Source organism: Sorex fumeus, unplaced genomic scaffold (assembly GCF_029834395.1).
Source record: "Sorex fumeus unplaced genomic scaffold, SorFum_2.1 ptg000007l, whole genome shotgun sequence".
NCBI lineage: Eukaryota > Metazoa > Chordata > Mammalia > Eulipotyphla > Soricidae > Sorex > Sorex fumeus.
Window position 1 is genome coordinate 4,965,810 of NW_026606064.1, and position 16,370 is coordinate 4,982,179.

General features: G+C 38.3%; 1 protein-coding gene across 1 annotated transcript; it reads left to right on the forward strand.

Moving 5' to 3' along the window:
- The first annotated feature begins 1,572 nt into the window (after positions 1-1,572).
- Positions 1,573-2,532, forward strand: LOC130042355 (olfactory receptor 10AG1-like). The gene has a single exon (XM_056134523.1). The coding sequence runs from the start codon at positions 1,582-1,584 to the stop codon at positions 2,530-2,532; it is 951 nt and encodes a 316-aa protein (XP_055990498.1). The 5' UTR covers positions 1,573-1,581.
- The last annotated feature ends 13,838 nt before the right edge of the window (positions 2,533-16,370 follow it).

A 16,370-nucleotide genomic window follows, 5' to 3' on the forward strand; every position in this document is an offset into this window, starting at 1 on the left:
TTGCATTAATTTTATTTTTGAGATTAGCAAAAATTTAGACATTTATTTAAAAAAACACATGATTTGTCTAGAACACTGAAGAAAATCTTTGCTTTTTCATGAGCTAGTCTCCATTTGAGAAATGGAAAATGGTTGGCACTATATTATGTGTAGAAACATTTCTAATTTCTATATTGATGCCAAGTAGATAAATGTTCAGTGTTCTTTTCTCACAGTTTGGCATTAGTCAAAAAAAAAAACAGGTTTATGTAAATTAGCCCTACTGCAATTCAGTGTACTACAAAGTAATGTGTCTACTTGGCATTACAGCATACAAATAAGGATATAAATTAGAACACTGGTAGAAGAATGATGGAGAATTTGTTTATAAATCTTGTCATCTTTATAACCTTTGATGATTAATAAAATATGAGATCTTTCCAATTTCATCTTAATAATTGAGATGCAAAGAAATGCATAGACTATCTTCACTTCCTCCTAAAAGATTAAAAATCAGAAAAAAATTAGGTTTTTAATAATAAAATAGAAAGCTTATCGAGAACTTTTGTCATTTCTTCAATTTTGCCTATATCATATGAATATTTGTATATAAAATTTTTAAGAATCTATACATTCAGTGCCCTCCATGAAAGCTATATTTTAGTATTCTATGGGGGGAACTATTCTACGTGGTTAGTTGCCTAATGTTAATTGGATATTAAGAAAATATATTTTTAAAGAACATTGAGAGATAATGAAATGAAGTGTTGAAAATGACAGTGGACAAAGTTTCATTCACTTGGATTAAACTGTGAGGGAGAAAAATGATAATGATATATGAACTTTCAAAAAATAACATTCATCATCAGGAAGAATAAGTCTTTTTTCAGAAAATGTATTCTCTTAATGATTCTTTTATTCCAATGTCTGTACTGAGAATGGTTAGGGTTTGCTTTGTTCTCAACTATATTCATCAAGTGTAAATGAAGAACCTTAAGGGAGATTCAGGGGCATGAGGAAAGTCGTAATCCAGTGGATTTTTTTTTCTTTTGTATTGTTTGGTTTTTGCTTTTTTGGGTCACATCCGGCGTTACACAGGGATAACTCCTGGCTCATGTACTCAGGAATTACTCCTGGTGGTGTTCAGGGGACCATATGGGATGCTGGGAATCGAACCCGGGTTGGTCCCATACAAGACAAATGCCCTACCCGCTGTGCTGTCGCTCCAGCCCCAATTGAGGAAATCTTAAGTGAGAAAATGAACATACGTACAAATGCAGTGCCATCGCTCAAAATTGAAAAAAAATGGATCTATCCAAAAATCCACGTCAGATATTCTGCTTCAACTTTAAAGATAAGGGCCTGGAGTTAAAGTACAGCAGGTCAGTTGCCTTGCATGTGATCCACCTGGACCTGATCCTCTGCCTTCCATAGGATCCTCTGAGCACTGCCAGAATAATTCTTAAGCTCAGAGCAAGGAATAATACTTGAGCATTGCCGAATGTGACCCCCAAAGTAAAAAAAAAATCAAAATAACATTAGAAAGAGACAGTGCTTAGGGAGATCATGGAAAGACATCCCTACTTTCTTTTCCTTCTACAGATGAAGCCCAAAGAAATACAACCGCAAGAAAATCTTACAAAATGGATGGAGTTTGTTCTCTTGGACTTTGCTGATGTGCCCCAGCTCCAGTGGTTTTTGTTTGCTTTGTTCTTAGTCATTTATCTCTGCATACTGTTGGGCAATGGCACCATATTTCTCATAACAAAAGTGGTTCCTGCTCTCCAGACTCCCATGTATTTTTTCCTTGGTAACTTTTCATTCTTGGAAATCTGCTATGTGTCTGTTACTATCCCCAAAATGCTCTCTAACCTTTGGACTCAGAAGAGACACATTTCCTTAGTTGCCTGTGCTACACAAATGTGCTTTGTCCTAACATTGGGAGGCACTGAGTGTGTCCTCCTGGCTGTGATGTCCTATGACCGCTACGTGGCCATTTGTAACCCTCTGCACTACCCTCTCGTCATGAACCCCAAGGTCTGTGTGCAGCTGGTGACTGGCTCCTGGGTTAGTGGAATTCCAGTCATGATAGGGCAGACAATTCAGATTTTCTCTCTGCCCTTTTGCGCTTCTAGGATCAACCACTTTTTCTGTGATATTCCCCCAATACTTAAGCTGGCTTGTGGGAACACATTTATAAATGAGTTGCTGGTCTACATAGTTGCTGTACTGTTTGTCACAGTTCCATTTCTGTTGATACTAGTCTCCTATGGAAAAATCATCTCCATGGTGCTGAAACTGCCATCATCCTCAGGTAGGGCCAAAGCCTTCTCCACCTGCTCATCTCACCTGACTGTTGTAGTGCTGTTTTATGGTTCAGCCATCATTACTTATTTAAGACCCAAGACCCAAGACACTGCAGGGACTGACAAAGTGCTTTCTCTTTTCTACACTATTGTCACTCCTTTATTTAATCCCCTGATATACAGTCTGAGGAATAAAGAAGTCATAATGGCGTTGAGGAAATTATTCTGTAAAAACTTCAGTTCATGAGAAAGGGATTATATTCACAGAAATTTATTTGGTTTAATTTGTATTAAAATTTCAATAGGATTTACCCTTTCCTCATTTTTTTCTGTCTACGTTTTGATACCTATTTCCATGTTAGACATGTTTGACATTTATTTACATGTTTTTTCACTCTCCTTAATGTCCAGTATTTCACTCTTGGTTCTTCACTCAGTGATTACTCTAACAGGGATCTGGATGCATATGCAGTTTCGGTGGGGGGTTCACACTCAAGTCAGTATCATGCAAGAAAAACATTCTTTCTGCTGTACTATTTCTTCTATCCTCTAGAAATGAATTTTGTAAACTTAAGTTACTAAAAACTTGCTTGTAAATTTTAGGAAAAATTAAAGAGTATATCTTGTAAAACATTCAATAGCCTTTTTTCTTAAATTAATTTATTTTTAATGGGTTGTAGCAGTACTATCCAGGAAGGAAAGAAACTAACTTTTCATAAAAATAATTTTTAAGAAAATAAACTAAATGTTTATTACAAAAGAAATATTACCAAAGAAAGTAATATAAAATCAAAGATAAAATACATAAATCTACCACCTACTTACTTATTATACATGAATGATTTTGTATTGTGGAAAAAAAACTAATTTTTTTATTTACCTGTATTTTATGGATTAGCAGAGTTAAAATTTAATGTTATATTTATATATAATATTGAAAGCAATGAATTTCTGTACATTGTCAATCATGAAGTAAATCATAATGGTTAGATGCATGTTTTATTTGGCCATATGTAATTTTTAAACATTACTTATATAAGTTCTCCATATAGAAAAGCCATATATATGTATATTTAAATATATATACATATAGCTATAATTATTATCAATACCCAGAGCTCAAGAATGTGGTAAACCTTAACATCTATTTAATAATTTTATTAATTATTATTATCTTTCAATAAAATAAGTAAATTGCACTTTCTATACATAATACATTGTTATATGTAACTAACTTCACATTGGCGATTAACAAAAGCATGCGACTTTTTCCTGGGGAAGAAGATACATTATACAATAACAAACATAATAATAAGTCTAAAAGGGAAAATCAAGGCTAGCTGAAAACAAATTAATGAATCACCACTAGTCAAGATAATGTAGCTGCTAGAAATTATGGCATTTTTATGCGATGATAAATATAAGAAAATGATGTGAATTGCTTCATTATTTCCAGATAAGATTAAATAAAAGCTTTATTTGTGGGAATGCATGACATCTTAGTAGATCATGAAGCTCTACATACTAAAAACACAGTAAACAGATGCAAAATCATTTTGCTTTTTAACTTATCTTTCTGTTCTATAGTTCAGGTGGCATGGTTACATTAACATTGACATTTGTTATAAATTCCTTCATCTTCTGTACTAGGTATTCATCCATCACTATCTTATTGTCACTTCTAGTCTTCCTCCTCATTTGTACTGAAAAATTCTCTTGGCATGCGAATTATTTTATTCCTAAACTATATAACTATCTAATTAATCTAGTTAGCATCATCATTTGCAGAAATGTACCAACACAGTATGTGCATTACTAACTTTACAACATTTGAGTAGCACTGTAGCACTGTAGCAATGTCCTACCATTGTTCATGGATTTGCTCCAATAGGCCCTATAATGTCTCCATTGTGAGACTTGTTGTTACTGTGTTTGGCATATTGAATACCTCACGGGGAGCTTCCCAGGTTTTTCCGTGCAGGCGAGATACTCTGGGTAGCTTCCCGGGCTCTCCTAGAGGGTCAGAAGAATTAAACCCAGGTCCTCCGGGTCAGCCATATGCAAGGCAAATGCCCTACCTGCTGTGCTATCACTCCAGCCATACATTTGAGTATGTGAAGTTTATAACACATCTGAATCAATTATAGTCTTTATTATAAATGCAATTTTTATTTCAAATGATTTTAATTCTATATGAACTGATAGTGTCGGATTTTATATACCATATAATATACCATAAAAATAGACTTTTATTTACAAAGCTTAGTCAGGCTTTTCTCTGTGTGTGTGTGTGTGTGTGTGTGTGTGTGTGTGTGTGTGTGTCAGTGGGAGCACTTCACTGGAGAACAGTATTTTTCAAGTTCACCGATATTTCATGAAGTTTATAATGTACAGAAAACATTTATAAATAAATCACTAGCTTGACATCATAGAAATAAAAATGTTAATATATGTTGAATTTAAATCCAGATTTGCAATAAATATACTTTGCTATAGTTGTAGTTGGAATGTTACACTGTAAATTTTCGTGGTGATTATATTATTATGGTCCTTCTACTGAGACACTAAAATATTCAAGTTATAGTTGTACAGAGAACACAAATAGACATACACTCATAAATTTAAAAGACTAAGAAAAAGTTGTGACACACGAATACAAGTAAAGCAGAGTAGGGAAAAATGAACTATATAAATCACGAAACAAAGATAATGTTGAATCTTAAAAGGAAACAAATACTATTGACTTATTTCCCTAATAATGAAAACCCACAGAAAGATAGATATCTTTGTGGATGCATGTTTAATTTTTGAGCATGGGTGTGAAGATATATTATAATAGCACTACACTGTCCTCCCATTGTTTATCAATTTGCTCAAGTGGGCACCAGTAATGTCTCACAACAAATTGTGAGACTTGTTACTGTTTTTGGTATATTGAATTGCCAGGTTTTGTCGTGCTGGTGAGATACTCTTGGTAGATGCAATTTTTATTTCATCTTATCAGGCTCTTCGAGAGGGGTGGAGGAATAGAACCCAGGTCTGCCATGTTGGCTGCATGCAAGGCAAATGCCTTACCTGCTATGCTATCACTCCAGCCCATATTATAATACATAGGGACAAATAAAGAGAACTTCTATATTCATGGGATTGTATTTGTATACTTTAATTTATAGATAAATTCAGTCAACTAGTAATATTTCTTTTCTTTTTTCAAATCTAGTAATGTTTAAGAGGATTTAATGCCACATTATTGAATTAGATGCCACATAACTGATATATATACACACACATATATACGCTATACCATAAAGTCATTACTCTATGATAATCACAGTATGTAGTATAACAGTAAATCTATTAATTCATGAGTATATAGCTCATGACTTTGTTTTCTATATAGGAATTCCATGCACATGATAAAATATTCTCGTACACCACAAGTCAATTAAATAATAAAATTTAGTAAACCGTTGTCATTTTTCACAGGGGCCATATTTAGAACTTTAGGCACAATTTTACAAGTGTAATCTTAAATACTCTGCTTAATTTTTTTCTGCTTATATTTTATGTGGTAGAAAATGTGAAAGGGTGATGATTGAAAATATTTAAAAATTTAGTTTAAAAACAATTGTAAATTTTAATGTTTTGGAAATCTATGACAACAATACCTCGGAATGATCACACTGGACAATATCTGAGGGTTAAAAGTAGGTTAGGAACATTCTTGACAACCTTTCAGTATCAATATTGTAAACCACAATGTTCAAAAGGAGAAAGAGAGAGAGAAAGAGAGAGAGAGAGAGAGAGAGAGAGAGAGAGAGAGAGAGAGAGAGAGAGAGAGAAGACCTGTACTCTCCATGTAAAGAGGCAGGAGGTGGGGGGTGGGGAGTGATGGGAAGGAATCTGGGGACACTGGTGCTTGGAAATGCACATTGGTGGAGAGAGGGGCAAGAGAATACTGTATGACTGAAATCAAATCATGAACAACTTTGTAAAGCTCTAAAAAATCACAATGGACGATAACAAAGAGGAGATAAGAATAGAAGAAAATATACATTAATCTATGGCACTATGACTCTCTGGGAGGGAAAGGGTGTCACTCCCTTCCACCTTTCCCCCCCTGGGCAGCAAGATGGCGGCCACCTCAGAGCTGCTTGGAAAGCCAGGTATGAGCCGTGGTAATGGGGCAACTGCGGTCTCATGGGAAGGGGGGAGGTACCGGCTCGTCCTTCACGCCCTACTGAGGTCACGAGTTGCCCCCCACGAGCGGCTGTCCAGCATGGCCATGGCTCCAGAGCCACAGAAACCAATCTTGTAATTATCTGGCTCTTGGCAGAAATCCCTCCAGGCTTAATAAGTAAAATATCAGAAATCCAAATCCATCATATGGTTCTTATAACCAGCCATAGGAAATAAATTATTTCACAATGCCTTTTCAGCATTTCTGATTGTCGGGTGTAAACTCTAAACAATAATGGTGCATCTTTTGTCGAAATAAGAATGTAATCAAAGTAGATAGAGAGTTAAGTAGAATTCATCTGCCTCACAGGCATTGGGAAGGGTGGAAGGGGGCATATTGGGGTTCTTGGTGGCGAAAAATAAGTACTGGTGAAGGGAAATGTGTTTGTACATTGCATAATCGAGACTTAACCTGAAAGCTTTGTAACTTTTCCCACAGTGATTAAATAAATAAATATAAAAAAAGAATAGAAGAAAATAATTACTCTGTTGACACTTTCTGTAAGTTTAAATATGGCCCCTGTACATAAGTTATAGTAGGCTCTATCAGCGAAAAAATAGAGGATATGCATTCAGGTGTGTATAAAGAATCCTAGAACAATACATTTTTCTCGGAGGTTTAAGAAAAATGAGCCTAAGTTGTTTTTTTTTTATTTATTTTTGGTTTGTACCCTGTGGCCTGGAGTGATAGCACAGCTGTAGGGCATTTGCCTTGCACGTGGTCAGGTTCTATCCCTCCACGCCTCTCAGAGAGCCTGGCAAGCTACCCAGAGTATTGCACCTGCACAGCAAAGCCTGGCAAGCTACCCATGATGTATTCAGTATGCCAAATACAGTAACAAGTCTCACAATGGAGATATTACTGGGAGCAAATCGATGAACAACTGACAGTTATTTTTGTTTTTTTGTACCCTATGAGCTGGAGCGATAGCACAGCAGGTAAAGTGTTTGCCTTGCACTCAGTCACATGGCCTACCCAGGTTTGTTCCCTCCGCTCCTCTTGGAGAGCCCAGCAAGCTACTGAGAGTATCTCTCCCACATGGCAAAGCCTGGAAAACTACCCGGGACGTTTTCAACATGCTAAAAACAGTAACAAAAAGTCTCCGAATTTGTTGTGATATGTTACTGTTGCCCACTGGAGCATCGATGAACAATGGGAGAACAGTGCTACAGTGGTACAATGTACCCTATAAGGACACCTGAGCCTGCCAGTGCTTCTTGAGTGAGCAGTCAAGAATAAACCTTGAGCAATGCCTTGTGTGACCCCCAAAATAAAAGAAAACACGCAAAAAAATAAGTAAATCTATAAAATGTCAAAATTTAAATAAGAGGGACAGGAGTAATAGGTCAGTGGCACTTGTCTTCATGAGACTGACCTTGGTTCTAGTAAGTTAATGATCAATATGTGAGTTATAAACCCCTACTTAACAAAGTTGTTTCTGATGGTGAGTTTAAAGGATTAAATTCTTAAAAGTACATCATCAAAGGGACAGGAGAAAAAACTTAGAAGAAAAAAATGTGAGTCCTTAATGTATACATATATATGTATGTGTATATGTGTGTGTGTATGTGTGTGTGTATAAAATTGATAGATATAAAATTACACATAGGTAGAAAGAGAAAGATGAAGCAATTTTGTTTTGTTTTGTTTTGTTTTTTGAGTCACACCCGGTGATGCACAGGAGTTACTCCTGATTCATGCACTCAGGAATTACTCCTGGCGGTGCTCGGGGAACCATATGGGATGCTGGGAATCGAACCTAGGTCGACTGCGTGCAAGGCAAACACCCTACCCGCTGTGCTATTGCTCCAGCCCCATGATGTAGCAAATTTTAACTGAGATTCAGGAAGAGAATAAAGTTTACAAATGTGTTAATTTTAGGTAAAAATCAGTGTTTACATCTTTATCACTATCACAAAGAAATGACTTTTATGACTCACTTGCAATTTATTCATCAAACATGAGCAGTCACATATTTCCACTAATGTGCATAAATACACGTGAAAGGAAAACATTGAGAGGGAAAAAATACAGCTCTACAGTATAGCATCCGTAAGTGAAGATGTGATTAACCTGGAAACCATCAGAAATCAATTATCACTTTCTCTCACTTATTGGCTGAATTTGGATAGGAATGTGAAAGGTGTCCAGGTGTTTATAATATGGAGTCTTTACGATACCATCTTAACAATGGGATGAAAAGAAAAGACTATCTTTACTTGCTCCTTAAAGAGTAAAACTCTGAAAAATAAATTTAGCTGTTAATAACAAAATAACTAGCTTATAGAGAAAATTTATGTCACTTCAAGTTATTTTACCTATATTAAACCAATCAGTTAATTTAGACATTTTAAGAATCTATACTTTTAGTGTCCTATGCAAAGGATTTATTTTAGTCTTTCTGGGAAAAATGTTGATTTGGTGAATTGCTTAAGTGAGTTGGATATTCAGGAAAATATAGTTTCAAAGAACTCTGAGAGACAAGAAAATGAAGCATAGGGAATGACAGTGTATAACTTATAATTTAATTATATTAAATTGTGATGGAATAAATTATAATGAGATAGTGCACTGTAGCACTGTCCTCCTATTGTTCATCAATTTGTTTGAGCGGGCCCAGTAACGTCTCCATTCTGAGACTTGTTACTGTTGTGGGCATATTGAATACATCACAGGGGCTTGCCAAGCTTTGCCATGTGGGCAAGACACACTTGGTAGCTTGTCGGGCTCTCCAAGAGGGCAGAGGAATCGAACCCGGTTGGCAAATTTGGCTGCATGCAAGGCAAATGCCCGACAGCTGTGCTATCATTCCAGCTCTGTGCTATCACTCCAGCCCTAATGAGATACAGAATTTCAAAAACTATAATGTATATTCTGTGAGATTTAATTGATCATTTGACATACCGTTATTAATCAACTTGCTCGAGCAGGCGCCAGTAACGCCTCCATTCATCCCTGTCACATGCTAGTGTAGCCCAACGGTGTCTGCTCATTCTAGGAACACGAAGAGCCTCAAACTGATCATTCTGGGTCTTGACAAAGAAGTCTGACCATCTTGTAGGTGGGCAGCCACACGATCTTTTGACATCACGTGGAATCCAGTCTAGTAATAGCTCTAGTCCAGAGGTCATCTCCAAATCTCTTTCGGTGTCCATTCCATTCGGTTTTTAACACCTTGGCAAATGAGACAGCGTCCCTGATTCTTTTTTTTAATTTTAATTTTTATTTATTTATTTATTTTGAATACCCATCCCTCCACCAGTGACCATTTCCCACCACCACAGATCCCAGTATCCCTCCAAACCCCACCCCTGCATTCCACCATGTCTCTGTAGCAGGGCATTCCCTTTTGTTCTCTCTCTCCTATTGGGTGTTGTGGTTTGTAAAAGAGTTAATCCTGATTTTCAGGGAGAAATGTTGGATGATTTACTTTCCATTGATCACTTTGTATATAAGGAGATTTGGAATTAAAGTCCTGGTTCCTGCATGCCCGAGCTATGCTTGTAGAAGCTCATGGTCACCAGGGTTCCATCTGGAGAAGGTGGGATACGGCACCTACACCATCTGGGACTTCCCAGTGATCTTGGCTCTGTTTGGAGCCTGGAGCATTCTCCGAAAGCTGTGGAGCCTCCCAGCAGCCTTTCTTCTCTGCTGCTGTATGCTGTAAAGATGGCGCTGGGGGGCGGGTTGTAGGCGTGACTTCCAGAATCAGAGGTTACCTGGGAGCTGGGGCAGTCAAGGCAGTTTGGAATAAAAGTCCTGGTTCCCGCATGCCCGCGCTATGCTTGTAGAGGCTCATGGTCACTGGAGTTCCATCTGGAGAAGGCAGGATGTGGCACCTACCCCATCTGGGACTTCCCGGTGATCTCGGCTCTGTTTGGGACCTGGAGCATTGTCCAGGAGCTGTGCAGTCCCTGATGTAGGTCGGAACTCCGGATTCTTTCTCTAACTTGAGTGAAGCGTGATACTCCAAGCATAGCTCTTTTGATTCCTCTTTAGGAGGCCTGAATAGCATTCTCATCCTGTATTTATAGGGCCCAGATCTCTGAGGCGTATATTAATGAAGGAAGAACAGTAGAATCGAAGATATGTGCCTGGAGGCGGAGGTTCTTTGCCCTCTTAGCTATTTTTTCGATACTCTTGAGGGCATTCCAAGCTGCTCTCTTTCTCCTGCACAACTCAAGTGCCAGATCATTCTTCATGTTGACTTCTCGACCTAGGTACACATAACTGTACCTTCAGAGATGGTTGTTCCATTGAGAGTGAATGCAATGTCAGTAACGAGACTGTTCCTCATAAACATTGTCTTTGTGAGATTCAGCTGGAGTCCATCATGTCCACACTCAAGGTGAAGTCAGCCATATTTTGTGCATTTGGTAAATGTTTGATATTATTAGAACAATGTCATCAGTGAAGCGATGTAGTGTAGTTGCTGACAATCTATTTTCACTCCCATTCCTTCCCATTGCATTCATCACATGATGTTCTCGAGGGTGACACTGAACAGCTTTAGTGAAATGGTATCATCCTGCCAAACCCCTCTCTTGACATAAATGATCACTTCCTTGTAGAATGGTGAGATCCTGGTAGTGAATCCGTAATACAGCTCACAGAGGATCCTGATGTATTGAGTTTGAACACCCTGTTTGGCTAGGGCTTCAATGACTGCTTCCCTCTCAACTGAATCAAAGGACTTCTTTAAATCAGTGAACATTAGACAGAGAGGCATCTTGAACTTCCAAGAAACCTCAATGAGCTTGGTTATTGTGTGGATATGGTCGATCGTGCTGAATCCTTTGTGGAACCTGGCTTGTTAACATGGTTATCCTTCATCTAGTGTTCTGCCAATTCTATTCAGGAAGACTTGAGTGAATAGCTTATAGATGACAGACAACAGGCAGATCAAGTGATAGTTGCCAATTTCAAGGATGTCTCCCTTCTTGTACAGTAGTACAGTCCTTCTGTTTTTCCAGTGGGATGGAACTTTGAATTCAGACAGGTAAAGTGTGAAGAGCTGAGCCAGTGAATTGATGAGTGCTGACAACAGGTTCTTCGGGTTTTCAGGTCTGACCTTGCCTGGGCCGGGTGTTTTTCATTTATTTACAGACAAAATGGCATGTCGGATTTCAGAAGGGAGAATGTTGGGAACGACATATCCATCCTGCGGAATTTGGTATGTGGGCAAGTAGACATGGCTATAGAAGAGATCCGAGTAATAAGTCATGGATAATCTTCTCCATTGCCTTTCTAGAAGATGTGATAGATCCATCAGGACGTCGGAGGGCAGTCATCTTGGTCTTGTAGTTGGTGAAGGACAGGCGGGCATTGCAAATACTTTTCCCTGTTTCTGCCACACCTGCCAGCACTGCTGCTCTTCTGTCTTTAAGGTCTTCCTTTATCACTTTTCTGCACTGCATTGCAAGCTCAGATGTTGACTTGTGGTTGACTTAGGCTTGCACCAAGCCATGTTGGTAAAAGAGCTCAAGAATTTTCAAAGACAGGCATCTTTTTGTGACTATCTGTCTCTCTGCATTCCTCATACAGTCATGGAGGCGCTGAACCAGTCATATTCCTCATGAATGTTGTCAGTGAAGGTATCTTCCCATTTTGCCACAATAGTGCCAAAGAACTCCCAGTTGGTGGTCGTTCTGGGAGTTCTCTTCTTAAACTTTGCAGCCTTTTCTCCCCGCTCTGATAAGTAGAATTTTGCACAAAGGAGATGGTGATCCAATCCTGTTTGGAATTTTGGGACAAATTTGGGACATCGGTCAGGCAAGACTGTCGATTGAATATTATGTGGTCAATTTCCTTGTGGAACCGTCCCTTGAGAGACTCCCATGTCCAACATTTAGATTCAACTTTCTGGAATTGTGAGTTACCATGGATGGTCTTGGTCGACATGATAAACCCAGACAGTCTTTCACCCTGTTCGTACCATTTTAGGCCATGTGTCCTGATGTGGAGTTCTTTGGCTGATCTTCTCGGTCCTATCTTGACCTTAAAATCACCGACAATGATCTTGTAGAAGGTGTGGTCTTCTTTATTGAATTTCTCCAGCTCCACGTAGAACTTCTCAATTTCTCCATCATAATTGAATGTTGGTGCATAGACAACGAAGATAGAAACTGCTGGCAGTGAGCCACATCTATTCAAGAGTAATCGTCTGATTCGGATTGTTAGGCATTTGAAGGAATCAATGCTTATGGCCAAGTTTGTCTTTACAAGGACACAGACACCACCGACACCTCTGTGAGATTAATTTTTTAAATTATTTTTTTTCTTTTAATGACCACCTTTTATCCCGTATCTGTTCTGAGAATAGTAGGGTTTGTTTGTTCTGAACTACATTCAACAAGTATAAATGAATGACCTTTAAAAGTTATTCCGGGGAATTAGTGAAGTCATCATCCAAGGGGATCTAACGTGAGGACTTAAAAATTCAGATGCAGTAATATTTTTAAAACTAGAAAACTGTGCATCAATTCTAAAAGCCATTTTTAAAAAATATATAAATTAACATTGTCCTGAACTAAAGTTATTATAGGTATATTATAACTGGCTTTGTAACAAATTTACCTCGGATAGAAATTAAGATTAAGAGATAAGGAATAAACTGACACATTAACCATTGTTGAAAGGAAAAATAGACACATGTGTTCACCATCTGAGTTTTCATATAAATAGCAAGATATCTTTCATTTCTTTGACCTTCCTAAGAGAAGAACATACAAAGAATAAAGTGATTTATCTTGAAAATGCTTTGAGCAGTAACTTAAAATATATTTCACCACATTATAAAAAATTAGATTGCAACAGGGAATTTGAAAAATAAAGGGCACAACACTCATATATATATATATATATATATATATATAATTGGGCTGGAGTGATAGCACAGCGGGTAGGGCATTTGCCTTGCACGCAGCCAACATGGCCGACCCAAGTTCGATTCCTCTGCCCCTCTCGGAGAGCTCGTAAGCTACTGAGAGTATCTTCCCCGCACGGCAGAGCCTGGAAAGCTCCCCGTGACTTATTCGATATGCCAAACACAGTAACATGTCTCACAATGTTACTGGGCCCGCTCGAGCCCAGTATGTGGGATGAGTGGATCAAAATCCTGATTGTGCCTTGACGTTTCTTGATACCTCAGAATTGCCACTGTGCCTTTGACCAGAACCCGACAAATAGGAACCAGGTTTCCTAAGAAATTAAATAGCCAAAATTTAGGTATGTGGGAGTCATGCCCACAAATCACCTCTGAATCAGCTATAGAAACTCCTTTATTAGCCTTATTGCAGAAACCCATAAATAAATCTGGAAAGAGAACCAAAGCCACAGCTAATCTGTACCATGGCTGAACAGGTGTGGTACATTGGAGGGGCCAGGTCAGCCTGTTGCCTGCCCAAGCAGAACCCCCAGCAGCCTCTAGCTTCCACAAGCCAAAATCGTTGCCATACCTGCAATCTGACACCAACATGCCAGGACAGACCACATTGAGACATAATCTGCTGAAAATCCTGGTATGCGGGTTTTCTGTTTGAAATATTCAGTTTTTCTTGCGTCAGGATGGGCTACCTACCCCCAGTTTCCTGTATTTAAGAAAGTTTTGGCAGTCACCTCCACACCTCAAAGCTGCCACCTTTTTAAAAGCTGCTACAGCCTCACTGTCCCAATAAATATACCTAATATCCTGAACAAAGACGATGACCTCCTAGTACCTGTGCTGCAAACCTTACTGCACAAAAGAGAAAGGAGAGAGAGAGAGAGCAAGAAGGAAAGTGCCTCGCATAGAGAGAGGCAGAAGAGAGGGATGCTGGGATGCTGGGAGAATAGCAGGAGAGAAACAGGGAACATTCATGATGGGAAATGTACAATGTTGGAAGGATGGGTGCTGGTCATCATATTACTGAAACCCAATTATGAAAAAAATTGTAATGGTCTATCTCACAGATATTCAATTAAAAATATATATATTTTTAAAAAGTAATGTGGAGTCTATGTTCACTTAAAATAGCTAAATCAGGAGTTGGATCAACCGCACAATGGGTAAGGCATTTGCCTTGCAAGCAGCCAAACCGGGTTCGATTCCCCGCATCCCAGATGGTACCCTGAGCACCGCCAGGAGTGGTTCCTGAATATAGAGCCAAGTGTAACCCAAAAAGAAAAAAAAAAGCTAAATCAGTGGCTGAACAAATAGCAATAGACCTACATGAAAAGTAGATATGTAATAATGTCTTACAGAAGTGCCAGTCATTCCTACAGATGAAATATGAAGAAAAACAGAAAAAAAAACACATCTATTTATACTTGCTCTACTGAGATTTTAAGATCTTCCAAATCTCCAAAGCTTTATTTGCATTTTCACATCATTTAAATTATTATTTTCATTGGAAATTGCATCATAATCACCCTAGCCAAATTTGACACTGATGTAAAGGAAAAAACTTGTTCTTATTTTTCTATCTTTTCTATTTCAGGAATCTTCTGAATATTCTGAAGATTCTGAACAAACTGTGGACTGAGTACAAATGCATGTTTATGCTGCACTCATCGTGTAGTATGTTCTTATTCTGAAAAATACTAAAGGTTTATTTCTGACTGTGATGGTCAATAACCATTAAGCACCCTCTTGTAGCTCCCTGACTTGAACTAACGTCATAAACCAAAACATTTCCAGAAGATTAGTGCTCAGCCCTGGAATATTGGGATTCCTAGTTGATACGGTCAATTTATGAAGTGTTCACTTTATCTTCCTCTGGCTTTAACAAAGTCAGTCAATTTTTTGTTTGTTTTTTTGTGAGTCTTCATGCAATGATGCACAGGGTTTACTAATGGTTCTATAAACAGGAATTACTTGTACTGCTGCTGGACTGGAGTGATATCAGAGTGGTAGGGAGTATGCCTTGTGAGCAGCCAGCCCAGCAAGATACCAAGACTATCTCACCCTCACGGCAAAGCCTGCCAAGCTAGCTGTGATGTATTCAATATGCCAAACACAGTAACAACAAGTCACAAAATGGAGATGTTACTCGGTCCACTCAAGCAAATCAATGAACAACGGGAGAACAGTGCTTTTGTTTTGCTGCTGAGGAGACCAAATATTATGCCCCAGATCTAACCCAGGTCAGCCGTGTGTAATTTATGTGGTCGATTCTTCATACTATCACATTGATAGCCACTTCCTTAGTGTCTCCCTCTTCTGATCATTGCAGTCTTTAGATTCTTTCACTTAATGAGATTTGCCTCTATGTAGCTGTTATATTAGTTGCAATGACTTCTTTTCTGTCACTACGCAGTTCCTAGATTAAAATCATTTGACCCATTCTAATGCTGCCTTCAACCACGGATCAGTAGATTCTTATTGACTTATGCTTCTTTGTCTCATAGTCTGGTTTTATTCTTTGGATCTATTCCCACCAGTTATTAAAGATCCAACTCAGTCTGCAGGAATTGACAATTTCCTATATTTTTTTAAACCAGAAAGAAATTTCAAGACATTATAATATTCAAGAGGTTACTGCATTCTTGGCTAATGGGCCAGCTACTATTTAAAAATTTAAAAATTTTACAGATTTTCTTTATCATTTAGTTTATAAGGAAATATGGCCCTTGTGTTATTATTTTGAGTAGTCATATTATTGTTAGGATGCGAATAGAAATCTCCCTTTAACGACAAAGTGACTCCTGAGACTGCAAACAGCAAGCAGGGTTTATTGTAATACTGGCTAGCCGGGGTCAAGCCTCCTATCTGAACACACAGGTCCAGCAGGTTGGGCAAGACCCCGAGCTTCCCCAAATGAGATCTTATATAGGCCTTCAATGGCCATTACTGCAGAGCCCGCACA